This window comes from Nipponia nippon, unplaced genomic scaffold (assembly GCF_047370975.1).
Source record: "Nipponia nippon isolate SJK-2023a ecotype South Korea unplaced genomic scaffold, ASM4737097v1 scaffold_9, whole genome shotgun sequence".
Classification (NCBI taxonomy): Eukaryota; Metazoa; Chordata; class Aves; order Pelecaniformes; family Threskiornithidae; genus Nipponia; species Nipponia nippon.
The window spans coordinates 39,030,539-39,044,379 of NW_028262413.1; the positions used below are offsets into that span (position 1 = coordinate 39,030,539).

At 37.8% G+C, this 13,841-nt stretch overlaps 1 protein-coding gene across 3 annotated transcripts in view; it reads left to right on the top strand.

The window, feature by feature from the left end:
- EFL1 (elongation factor like GTPase 1) overlaps positions 1-437 on the top strand; it is an 83,548-nt gene extending 83,111 nt beyond the window's left edge. For all 3 annotated transcript variants that reach the window (XM_087743866.1, XM_087743868.1, XM_087743867.1), the window contains exon 20: positions 83-437. In XM_087743866.1, coding sequence (XP_087599992.1) covers positions 83-271 — 189 coding nt within the window. In that variant the 3' untranslated portion in view covers positions 272-437. The remainder of the gene's footprint in view (positions 1-82) is intronic.
- Positions 438-13,841: the final 13,404 nt, after the last annotated feature.

A 13,841-nucleotide genomic window follows, 5' to 3' on the forward strand; every position in this document is an offset into this window, starting at 1 on the left:
CTCTACTTCAGAGATTGATTACCTGAAATGTACTAATAAACCTTTGCACTACTTAACTTTTTTTTTTCTTTTCTTTTTATAGATCATTTCAAGTGACCCGTTCTGGGTACCAACCACTGAGGAAGAATATTTGCACTTTGGAGAAAAGGCAGACTCAGAGAACCAGGCCCGCAAGTACATGAATGCAGTAAGAAAGCGAAAGGGACTTTATGTAGAAGAAAAAATTGTGGAGCATGCTGAAAAGCAAAGAACTCTCAGTAGAAATAAGTAGCTGTGTCTGCTTCCTTTCTCTCCTGACTCAGCTAAGTGCAGGTGGATTATTTTCTATGCAGCAGATTCAAAATTTCATCTGGACTTTGTTCTTTGACACCACTTTTCTTATACGCTATAATGTCTGTGGCTTATGTTTTAATAAACTTAAGCCTTTCCAACTTTTATACAGAGAAAATAGTTTATTTATTTAAATAAAATATAGGCATATTCATTGCAATTGGTCTCAATTTTTAAAACTGCCCTATTGAACTTTCTGTCACAGGATTAGGAATTCCTAATTTAATTTGTTTCTTTCTGATTTATCAGATGTAATTACAGTTAGAGCTGGTTAGCTAGTTTGTTGCAAATAAACTATGCACTGAATTTAGGTCCTTAATGTTTTTGACTCTGTTTTTTAAAATTATTTTAATTTCTGTAATGTATTTGTTACTCACCAATACTTTCCATAGTTACCTATATGCAAATAGATGTAAACCTATTAGGATTTTCTAAACTATTTGTTTTACTCTGTTCCTCATGTAAACAGTCATCTAAATCAGTATTGTATCATCTTTAAATCAGAGGGCAAAAACAGCACATGTGGAAGACTAAGCACTGCAAACCAAGCAAGATTTCTTTTTTCCCCTCCTTAGAACACATCTTATTAAAAAGATCATACGATTATCCTAAGCTGGGAGCTGCCGTCTCTAAACTAGGCACACAGCTACCTCTGCCAATCCTGTGTGAGTGTTTACAGACTCTTGCAGAAATTTCTACCCATTCAGCCTGTTGTCTTGAATTCAGTGAAGGGAAACACTTGCAAGAATATACAAAATGTCTTGCTGTTTGCAGGTGTCTAGGATGCAGAAGGCTCCAAAGTGATTCAGACCAAGACTAACAGGAAAAAAGTCCTCACAGGGTGTTAGTTTTGGTTAAGAAAAATGGAAACCTTGGGTAGAAGTGAAACATGATGCATGAATTATCTTCTCATTTGGCTGCTCAGATTTGTAAAAGGAAAGGACAAGAATTCTAGAAGGTTAAGACTGAATAGAAAGGTGTCCTTGAAGAGTTTCTGATATTTAATTAAATGAATGGGAAATAAGTCCTTAAATCTTGTGCCAACTGACTTTCTGCTAACTCTTGTCTTTGCTAATTGCAAAGAGTTCTGTTTCAGATAACCATGCAAATGGATTGTCCTTTTCTTTCCAGAATATAACTATTTCTTTAATTTGTGGTTGCCTTGTACTCCTTTAGCACCTACTTGGTCTTTCTGAATAAATATTCTGTGTGTGTCAATTAATGCAGTAGGCAGAATTTACTCATATCAGTTTTGCTTCTTATGGGAAAAAACTGTTAACTTGTTTCACAAGTAGGATGATTTTGAATGCTTAACTTTTATTTTAAATAGCAGCCTTTTCTTTTCCAGTTTGTTTGCTTTCATTATGGAAATGTTTCCTTTTAAGATTGTATTTATGAATTATTCAAGCAAATGAAATATTTGCCTTCCTTAGAAGGTTGTTCCATAAATTGCTGCTGTTCTGCGAGGGGTGTCTGTCCAGCAGCCCTACTAGAGCTTGTACAAACATACTTAGGTAGTTTGGGCCCTGTCAGCTGGTATAGCCGTGGAAGGCATGGTAGCTTACTGCAGCCTGCAAAAACCAGTCAAGACATAAATGTTTGTAATGAGGTCTTGGCTAATGCAGCTACTCTGCTAGCTGAATGCAAGATAGAGTTAGGGATGCCTGGCCTGCAGTCACAAAGGTGCTTGAATAGGCGACGTAGAGATGGACAGGTTGCTCATTGTTATTATGACTGCATAATTAACTGTAATCTACTATACTTGAGTAAGCAGAAAGAGCATTAACATAGATTTAAAAAGATTTAACAATAGCATTCATATTTTGTTGTGGTGTATTTTTGGATTGCATCTCAAACAGGATAAAGATGATAATTAATTCAGGATGTTGCAACACTATTATTTGTAAAGAGCAAAAACTCCACTAACTAGCAGAAGAAAATCAGACCAACCTCCAAGAAGTGCTAGCAGCAATATTTGAGATCTGTTTTCTTTAGTGACTGCTACTAGCGGGAAGAGAATCTAACTGCTTATGTGCCATGAATCTCTAACCATTTTTCTCTGGATTATTCAACAAGTAACTTGATGTGGCTGTTTTTCCCCAGCTTTGTTACACATACATAACGATATGACATAATTTTGGAAAATCTCTACAAAACAGGATAAATAATTTGCTGATGGAGCAAGCCATGGAAAGATTTAATTGAGAGCTAGCCATTATATAATTTCATCTTCCATTACCAGCTTTATTGCTAAATATAATACATATTTAAAATAAGCATACACAGCTTTTAAAATATTTTATATGTGTAAATGTTCAGTACACTTTTAACTTTCTAAAAACTGTGCACTCAATTGATGTGATTTGGCTCTACTGACTTTAGTAGAATCAAGGCTCCTTACAGTTGATAATGTATAAAAACAACAGTCACCTTCTGTGTGGTAATATTTATTAGAGAATGATAACTATTCACTGGGCAAGCCATATGATAATCCAAATGATTCCACGTTGTAGAAAGACAAAACAAAAATAGGAGCTAGATTTCCCCAGGGAATAAAGACCAAGCAGTGGCCAGCAAGCCCCTTTCTCTTGTCTCTGGCCACACTTCTTGTATCTTCTGGCTTTAAAAATCTTTCATTTTCTCAAGCACTAGTAATCTTCGGTGATTCACCATTTTTTCCACATTTTTTTTCTTTCTTTCAACAAACTTCACTGACATCTTAAAGCAGGAATCCAAAAGAGAAATCAAAGTAGAACTGGAATCTGTGCTGTATTTTCTTTCCTACCCCTCTTTCCATGTTAATTTAGGGCTTCAGCTGCAGCCTCAATATTACAATCGATGAGGACAGAGACACCAAAGAAATGCAATATTTCTGTACCGAAACATTTAATTCCCAAATTAGGTCTGAATACAATCTTTTGACTTCCTACTAACCTTAGGAACTAACTCTTCTTGTTTGAGACACTAATATTTGGAAGCTTATTCTGTGGAAAATAGAGTGTGTCACTCCTTCATAAAGTCAGCTGCTGTGCTGACAAGAAGAGAGAAACATGCAACATTTGAACTGTACGCTGTACTTCTGATAAAAGACCATTTAGAGCATGGAAGAGTAGCTTTGGCTGTAAGTGATTTTGGAGTGCTTTATTAGATTGAATACTTACTCTGATAGCAGAGGGGTCCTGGCAAAATTCTTGGACTCCAAATGGCCATTGTTTTGAGTTGAAACTACTCTTTAACAATTTGGGGTTGGTTAAGCAATCACAATTATAAATGTCCTTTACATTTCTCACAGTCCATGGTAGAACCCTCTGCTTTTCTGTGCATGGTGTTGGGTTATAAATATATGGAGAAAGCCATAATAAGTCTACAGGAAAGTTGTGAGCAGCACAGTTCAAGTACGTTGCAATCTTCTTGAGTAGTCCTTCCAATAGCATAAGAGGGGAGAAGTGGGTCAAGTCAGGCATTGCAACAGATGACAAATAAGCAACGAGATTCCTCTCATGAAAAGCTGTGGGCAGCAAAAATTCTTTAATGCTACTTGAGGAATCTTTAGTTGATCTTTCAGACAGACAGATTAAAAGGGAACCTTAAACTAATGAGTTTGGTACAGCTAGACCTGGCATATTGCCATGCCTGAGAAAAATTATGGTTTTGTGGGTGCAAGGAGTCACCTGTTTGTGCAACTACTAGAGACCCAGGAGGATGAAAGAACCTCAGCTTTTGCTAAGTGCTTGCTTGTTCTTTGTTTCTACAGACTGGGTGAGGGGAATAAATGTCTCCAGTATAAATGAGAAACTCTTACTTTACACAGGAGGTAAATACACTGTACTTGGTAATTCTGGGAGTACAACAGCACTCTTGATTGGAAAGGTGTTCCTCAAATATATGTCTGAAACTTTTTTCATTTATAAACCTAGTGCCAGACAAGTACCATTTACAGATGAGACAACTTGAAGAACAGAACCTTGCAGATCTTCCACAGTCTGAACTGGCAGCAGAACTTGAACTGAGAATTCAGGTGACTTTTCTCCTGGCCTTGATCATATCAGCCTAAATTCTTTGGGCGAGGTATCTTGAGGTTTTGCTTCTTCTGTTAGGGTTTCTCCTTTCTAACTTTACTTTGGTTCAAAATGCTGTGTAGACTTTTCTGTGCTTCTTCCTAGTTTCCTTTGGAAGCAGAAATAGAAGAGCATGTGGAGGAGAGGATGTGAATGAGCTGGATTATTTTGTCAGCACCATTTTTTTTTAATGCTTGGTTTGAATTCTCACACAGCTTCTGATTCATTTTGATTCTTGTGCATACCAGACTGCCTGTGAAAACTCAAGAGTTGAAACTAGGCAAGGGAGTATAGTTTTCTTTGTTGCATCATGTATAGGATAAGGACAGTCAAGAAAATAGTGATAAGGTCTTTTTAGTACCTGTTGTGATGTTGACACATAATCCTTTGGTATTCATAAAATGTTCTGAAATCTTTCCCTGGAGGGTGTTAAATGTTAATAATTTTTTTTTTTACTGCTTACTGCTAGATCCCCACTTAGAGGATGCCTATGAGAAATTTCCATCAACTGACATTACTTCTGATACATAAAATCCATGGAAATGAAACCAATTCTGAAACATGATTTTTAAAGATCAAATATTTACATAAAATTTCCAGGTAGTAAATGTTCTCTTAATACTGTAATTTCCGGGGGGTTGCACTGTCATTATTCTCTTATTTTGACTATAGCTAAACTTTCCTATGTATCTAAAAGCATTTTAATGAAATTTGTGTATAATATATGTTATCCTTTACAGGAAAAGTGACCTGAAAACAAATGTTTTAAGCAAAGAAGTATTTTAAAATGTACACATGAATGCACCAAAGCTTTCAATTTCGGACAGGAATATTTTCTTCCTGTATTTCCTCCCCCCCATCCCAATACAAATCTTTTTAGAATATGCAGAAAGCCAAGTAGATACCCATTCTTGTTTGAAACAGCTTTTTTATTTTTATTTTTTATTTTTTGAACTTCAAGCTTACAATTGAATTCTTCGGATTCACTTATGACATCTCAGCTGTGACTGAGGGGTGTAAGACACAAACATCCATGTTGGTCACATCACCAGGCACAAGGTGTTCTTAGGAAAAGCTGATGCCATTTCCACAGCCATAACTCAAGCTTCTTGGGGCATTTTCTGCAGAGTGGGATCAAAAGAAGTTGGGGGGAGGTTGGCAGAATGTGGAGTAGAATCTCTTATTTTAAACCATGCATAGATATGTCTGTAAAATGATAAAAAGTGCGTAGGTTTCTTATTGTGCTATTCTTCACCAGTTTGCAGTTTTAGTCCTCAAATTTGCAGTATCTGTGATTTGCTTCTTCAGTACAGACCTGAGAAGGAAAATACTTAGAGTGCTAACGTGAGATGTCTGTGTAGGCCTGATTGATTTTACTGCTGCTTAGGCAAATAGTTTACATGCAAGAGAAAACATTTGCATGTAAATACCATTTTGATTTAGCAGTATTTCTGAATTTTGGTCTCTTATCTACTTGATGTGGCTTAGTCATATCCTCTATTGTGAGTGTGTGCTTTTTGACTTGTTTTGTGCTAGTTTGGATCTACTGAAAAGTAGATAAGATAAAAATTAATATTGATTTTTATAGCTTCTATTAATAAACTGAACTGAAAAGTTTGGGGGGCATTGGTCTTTCCGTGATTATAAAACTCCTGCAAACCATGACTAACAGGAGGAGAAAATAGATACCAGAAGTAGTGTTGTTTGGGCTGTTTGGCAGAGGCTTTCCTGTTTCAACAGATGCTGTTTTCCTACAGGAGCTTTACTTATTTATTTATTGTTAATTTATCCTTCTTCCCCCTCTAGTTATCCCTTCTCCTTCGTTTCCTATTTTACCAAGGATCCAATTCCATAACCTCCCACTGATTCTTTGGAGGAATATTTCTATTATCAACTTATTTACTTCTTTTTACTGAAACTGCTTATCTTCGTAAAGACTTGCTGATTCTGGAATGTGAACAAAAAAAAAAAAAAGGCAAAATTCAGGAGTGTTTTCCTGTTAGCATTTTTGATGGCCGTATAAAAGGCTTGTCCTTCACCCTTAACGAAAGTGGCATGTCTCACTGTTCTCCAGTGAGATATCTAGATGCATTTTTTTCCCCCAGAAAAGCTGCTGGTGTAAAAGGCTAACAACAAATAATAATCTGCAAAGGCAACAAAAATAAAACTTTTGTCAAAAGAATCTGTAGCCTTTTTAAACCCTGCGTTTCCGACATGCTCACAAACACATTTGCTATCCCCTGAGAGGGAGGGGAATTCAGTAATGTTATGCTACTTTTTTGTGAAGTGGCCACAAAGCACAGCTAAAATATGCATCTTCTCAAGTGGAATTACAAATGGGAGGCAGATTGATCATCATCGCCAATTCAGTGCTGGCTTTTTCCCATCTGTGGAAAGCTCTTTCCAGAATTTTTCATATGGTTCTTTTACACTGTAATAAATTAAGTCAGGTAATGAATAAATCACTCTTGTTTCACTGCTTTCTGAATGATTTATGCCAGTGCGAACCGCTACCCTGGAATATTCTGTCATTTGTTTTGCTGTAGCAAAGGCCTCAGACTTAGAGACAGGTCTTAAGAAACTTTTGGGCATTAGTGATGACTCCATGATGGTTATGTGTAGCATTGTTCCCTCTGCCATATTCTCCTGAAAACAATACTTCTGGATTATAACTTACTTAAAGAAGAAGGAAAAGCCCACAATCTTAATGTAAATAGAAGGCTGTGGAGTAAGCAACAAGCTTTTTAGAGGGGGTTAGTACAAAATGATCCCTGGCCTTCTAACTCCTTGTGCCCTACAAAAGCAATTTTTTGCTGTAGTGATGATTTCATAGCATTTGAAAAAGGGAACAGTCAGCTGTCTTGTAGTTGCAGAATTTAAGAGAATGGTTTGGAGTGGCCACCATGCAATGCAAGCCTAAATGCTGTCCTTAGTGGAGCTGTAAGCAGGTTGATCATGATGAAGAGGCAGATTTAATCATGCTTAAAGAGGACTTAACAAAGTCCATGGCAGCTTCAGGACTCCCGCTCCTTTGCCGCATCTGAAAGCAGTATAACTTTCTGGCTAGACTTACTGCCTGAGTACTCTGAGATTTTACTCCTACTTTGTTCAAAGGGGAGGATGCAAAGTCAAGGTCAGTCATGTAGGAGTAGGGACTGAGATGACAAAAAAAACCTCAAAAATTTTCATGGCAGGAGTGATACAATCATTAAGCAGTGGTTTCTGGTTGCCTTTAATATATGTGTTTGACCGTAAGTCCTTTTTTTTTATTTTTCTAATGCTCCTTTAAATGATGATTTTGTAACAATCAACGTAATTCCAAAGGCTGATGTATTTGCTCAGTGATACAGACATATCCAGAGCCAACTGGTGCTGAATTACAGTAGCAGGCATGCTACAGAGCATACTTGCAGCTAATTGTTTTCTGTCTTTCATCTCTTGTCATGGTAGCATTTACCTTTAGGTCAAGAGAACAGCTCTTTAGAATCAAAAACTGGCATTGCTTCAAGGAGTGACTGACAGAAGGAGCTGTGTAAGTGGCAGCTGAAGCTGCATTTCCCCTGGAGACTCGGCACAGTATGTTCACGACAAGTGCTGCTATCACTGGTCTGAGGATTGAAAGCTGATCCTATTTATGAATCCATGTCTTCTCCTTGTAATGTTGCTGTCATGCAGTATGAACAGCTTAGGAAGGTTATTTTAAATTAACCTTCCTGTGTTAAAACAATGTCTAGTCTGTTCCTATCACATCCAACACTGTAAGCATCAAGGCCAGTGAGTAATTTGACTGCAGCTGTGTGAAAGGGAAAGGCTGAAGAAGAAATGTAAAAATGCTGTGGAAAAAAATAACATCACACTTGTATGGGTGCCTTTATAGTAACTGTTCTAATTGCATAATGGGATTGCTTTGTTGCTCTAGAAGTGTTCAATAATAGATAGTGTGCAAGTATGCTGTATGGAAGATATGCTGCCTTGACAGGCAGAATGTAATTACCAGTCAGAGCATGCCTGCTGTATAGCCTTGCCTCTGCAAAGGAAAGCATGAAGAAACAAGCCTCCGTAGCTTGTTTCTCTGTCTCCCTCACTGTCCTGTAGATTTCACAGAAACCCCTGTACTGTGGCAGGCTCATCATTTCAGGGAGCGTGGTGGAAGGGAGCCGTGCCTTCCCAGCAGCAGGAATTCCCTGGGTACTAGTTTACTGACTGTATAGAAAGCAGCTCTAAATAACATTTTTAAGCCAGTACCCAGCAGTGAATCGTGGCCTCTGTTGAATCTTGCTTCTGGGGCAGGTGGAGCCTGAAGAACTGTGGATGCCTGCATGCAAGGATATTTGAAGGGATGTTGTTCTGAGATCCACAGGCTGCATGAGGTTGGGCGGCCCAGGGCCATGAAATTACAGAGCTTACTCTTCTCTCATGTAAGAGAATGCTCTAAGGGAAACTCCTTAATTATTTTCTTGTTCTTGTGGTTCTCAGTGAGGCACCCCAAAGCTGAATACTGCTAGGCACATGAAGAAGCCTCTGCCAACCTGGGCCAGAAGGGTTTGGGCTATAGAAGAGGGAAGTACAGTAACTGTCCTGCTTGCTGATAGCTGTCACTTGCGCTTGAGCTTATCAACGTCATTTCTTCCAAGCCAAAGAGAAGATGCTAAAACTATGGTTAACAAAGGAAAATGGTGACTGACAAGCTGAGCTCTTCTTTTGCTCTAGAGCTTGCTGATAACATATTTCTCTGGCCAGAAAGAATGAAACTACGTATTTCCTCATAGCTAACTAAAAAAATGGCAAACAGCTGCATCTTCTAAACATGTCTGAAAGGTGAAGTAACTTAAGGTTCCCTTGCTTTTGTTGTATTAGATTTAGTCTTGATAATAGCAGTTTGGACTTGAGCAGTGTCATATCATGTGTGATTCACTCTTAAGCAATCAAGAGAGAGAAGTTCCCCAGTCCATACTGTCGGCCCTGTTAACCCAGAGAGTGTACCTCCTGTGAGCAGGCAGCCAAAGGAAAACAGGCCAAAAGAGCTGGATATTAGCTTTAACCTCGGTTGGAAGGAACAAAGGAGCTATTGAGTGAAGAAAATTACTGAACAGTTGAAAGAATCACCGAACAGTATGAAAATCGTACATATTTTGTCAGACGCTCTTCAGTGCAGCCATGTGACTGGCATGGCATTTGCATTGGTGTGGCAAATTGACTCCCTTGTGTTGCCTCCCTGGAGGATATGCACTTCTTTTGCAGCTGACTACATGGAAGTGTTCTATGTAATGCGGCCTAACCTTCAGTTTTCAGTACATATAGATTGAGATTCAGGGCCAGAATCTTATTTTGGGTAATTCATTGTGGTTTATGTGACTTCAGTTGAGTCCTGTTTGATTTCTGCCAGATGAGGATCTGGGTTTTGTGCCGCTTTCATTTTGTTCTTGACTCACAAAGTGACAGGTGCCTGTGATAATGCTAGCTGACCCTCTTTTCTTCATAGGTTTATTACTGGAGAGCAGAAATATGTCTACAGACTTGTGAGCACTCTTATAAATAGCAACCTGCTGTGCATAAGGAGACTGTTACTGTTGCCAACTCCATGTTTTTATGACAAAACTTGTGATATTTTGTTTTTCCTAAAAACCTCAGGTCTTGTATTTCATCAGAATCTCTGTTTTCATTTAAAAAAAAAAAAAAGTTTCAAGCTTGATGTTGGCATCAAATTAGAGAAAAACATGAAAATGTTTGGAGCTTCACCATGATGGCAGAAAAAACCAAATGCATACGAGAACCCCCAAATATAGTATTTTACTTTAAAAGCAACAAACAAAAAATCCCAAACCACTGAGTAAATGAAAGACCTGTGGTTTTGAAGGACAGACTCTTAATGTCTGTGTTGTGGTCTTTCACTGTAACTGTAAAAGTGACTTTTGTAATACTTTTTATAAAAGTGGTGGTGGGTTTTTTTCATTGCAGATAAGATTCTTGCAAAATCCTTCTTTAAAAAGAAAAGATGTTGAATCCCTTGGAAACATTGGTCACTTTATAAAACAAAGAGCTACTAATAGTCCCTGAACAGATGCCTTTTTCTCTAGATTTAATTCTTGGTCTGAGTCTGCTAAAATATCCAGCCGTTGTGGGGGCACATGCTAGTCTTGATTCTTCCGTCCTTGCTGGCTGTATGCTGAGTGACCTCTTCTTTTTATCAGGGTAAATGTTTAAAGAATAGTTCATTCTATTTTAATTTTTAGACCTTGGATTTAATTTTATAAAGATTTTCTCAAAATACAACCCACCTTTAGCCCCTAGCTTGCCTCAGAGCAAACAAGTGTGTTTGTACTGTGCTTTTCCTAGAGAAATCTCAAGTCAGCAGTTCTGTGAATCGAAGTGCTTAGGCTAAATCTTTGGGGGACTGGGCAAGTGATACTAAATGAGACTACAAACTGAACTAGTGCTTTCCTTCTCTTGCTGGTTCGTATGAATTGGCCTTTCTTCTTTAGAGAGAGAGGGAAAGACTTAATGTTTAAGTCTTGCAGAACGTCATTATCCAGCACTTCAACAAAAGGGAGAGAAATGACAAGTTGTTGTGTGATATTTCAGATTTAAAAATCAATTTGAAATTATTGCAGATCGGCTTTAATCATCTTGAATAAGTAATGAAAGGGCAAAAAGTCACAGTGTAAGCTTTTCACTTTGCTTTTGTTGAAAATAAATGCTGTTATAGATGAAGCAGTAATCAGGGCCAGAAGAAAGATGACTACTGGATAAATGGGCAAACTTCACTTTTGAAAGTTGTGCAACCAGAGGTAACATTATAGAAGAGAAAATAAGAAATTGGTAGGTTCAAAGGCCTTTTTTCTACAACAAATATTATTTTGGAAAGGTTGATGAGGTTCTTACTGAGGAGGTTTGCAGAAATAATGATTTTCTGATACTTAGATATTGAAATCCTGCAACTTCTGTTAATTTCCAAATCAAAGGATATTTTCCATGACTTTGAGCTCCATTGGTTTTATGTTGTTATCCTCTAAAAAGCTTTTTATAGAATTATAGCAAAGTAAGGGGAGTTTGTTTATTTTGCATCCCTTTTACTCTGGATTTAAACAAGTCTTTTGAATCATAGGTATATTTTCAGTGTTTCAAGGCAAGGACGGGTACTTCCCTTATTATGCCATTTTTTTATTTTCTGATGCTGCTATATCAAACCTCTTGGTGATGATATTCATCACTGACTTACAATGACACTCCCAAAGAGCATGCTGCTTTTCTTTTGAGATATAAAAATAGGGGGGAACATCCCAGGAACTCATCAAGTTATCAAAAAATGTGTTTTCTCTTTTCCTTCAGCCCTGGCAAATGTTTTTTTGAACGCTACATAATTTGCTGTACAGTGTTTTTAAAAAAACTAAATGCGTGCTTGTGGGAAGTGAAATGAATGATTTGTGGATTGTGTAGTGGAGGAGGAACTGGTGGCAAAATCTGGGGTGTTTTTTTCTATGCTGATTGCTCAGGGATGTATTATAATGTCTAATCAGAAGTCATTACCAGTTTATGCAGCATTAATTCATACAGTCTTCCATACATACACCCTATTGGGTCCCTCAGGGCAGGATGGTTGTTTAGACCACATTCCCGCGATCAGCTGATAGGGCTGCGTCATTCGCCTTCACCCACACAGATGACCTGCAAAGTGAGCAAACATTTAACTACCTCATGAAAGAAGTCCAAAACTGAGTTTCCACTCTCAGCACTTCCTACTAAAGGAGCAGCCTTGGGTTTTGTTCACTTGTGTTTTTTTTTTTAAAAAAAAAGATTATCCTAGCCTTCTGGAAGGAATACCCAGAAGCAACATATTTTGTAGAGGGGTCTCTTTCCTTATGATGGTCGGTCTTCCAGCACCCCAATATTAATCAGTAATGGAAAGATCTGGTTTTAGAAGCTCCGTAGGCTGTGCTGGGATGTTGTGATAGCATCAGGTGGGAATAGCTGTGAAGCGCGTCTACCACCTGGAGGAGCATTCACTGTAAACTCAGAATGTGCTACAAAATGTTTGTCAGGCAAAAGTATTAGAGTTCTGGTACAGGGCAAATGGAAGGAGGATGAGGGTTGCTGCTAAGAGAATATGGGGGTTCAGAGGTGGGTCTAATTTTATTGATGTATATAAAAAGAAAGTAAAAAGTTAGTAATTCCTTTTCTTAAGAAGGATGTTTTGAATACTGAGAAAATCCTTCTCCACAGCTGTAAGATGCATTTAAATCGCCCAGCGGAAGCAATGATCTGTATTCATGTAAATGTGTTTTGATGTCCTCTTAGAAGTTTAAATGAAACACCCACATCCAGGAAGCTAGTTAGCTCATGCAGGAGCACAATTGCAATTCTTCATTAAACGGACTATGTAGGGCTTCTTTTTCACTTCAGAAGCACTGAACTTTGGCAATTTATATTTATTTGAGATGAAAGAGGCAAGCTAACAATTCAACACTTATCACTTCTAAATAAGAGGAGACCTTGTGTTACAAATTAATTCATCATTTTTTAAAACTGTCTTAATTTTTGAATGTGTTGAACTGCTCATTCCTGTTGGAGATGATTAGCATCACTCCCTGTTCTGTAGAGACACTTTTTCTTTTTACCACAACACAGGAACCTCCACCCCCCATACCCGTAGGGAAATGTTGCAGGAGATAATGGAGATAGAACCAGTAAGATCCTGTAGAAATTACTCAAGTAGTAACAAAAATGTGGATCTTTGCTCAGATTTTGTAAACTTGTGTAATTCTGTTGGCTTGGTAGCTAACATTAGTTAGCTAGTGTTGTAGCTCCTTTAAATCTAGGAAGTTAAACTGGTTTATTCTGGTTGAGAACCTATGAAAATCAGTAGGGGATTTTATTCTTCACGCAGATTTGGATCTTAACCAGCCTGTAGAATTTTAGTGCAGGGAAAAGCCGTATATTAAACCTTACTTGAAGGGTTGAAGGCAAACTCTCCTTTTATAATAAGCCCCATTATTTTGTTCCACATAGGTATCACTGCTTCTGTTTGAAATGGAACCAGATCTTCTATTCAAGCTTACATATGTTTATAACATTTTCTTTGTAATGTTTTAGCAAAAATAAATGGGATTGGGACCCTTGCAGAGTAAGCTTTTTCATGAGTGAAGCTCAGAGCAAAATCTACAGCACTCTACTGTATTACGCTGGAAAAAGTGCTGCCTCTGTAGCTTTTATCTCATGCTCAGCATAGGCTTTACATGTAGGTCTGTTTGATTATTGCCCCTTGGAGCAGACAAGTATATGGAATGATGTCACTCTATTGTTAAGATAATTTGTCTTTGGGGATTCTGACCTTCTTCACATTTCGGTGACATCATCCTTTTTACAGACTGTAAATCACTAATGTTGACTCCTGGCCTTGCTAATAAAACCTGTAGAAATATAGTATGGATTAACAGCATGCTGATATTAATATTG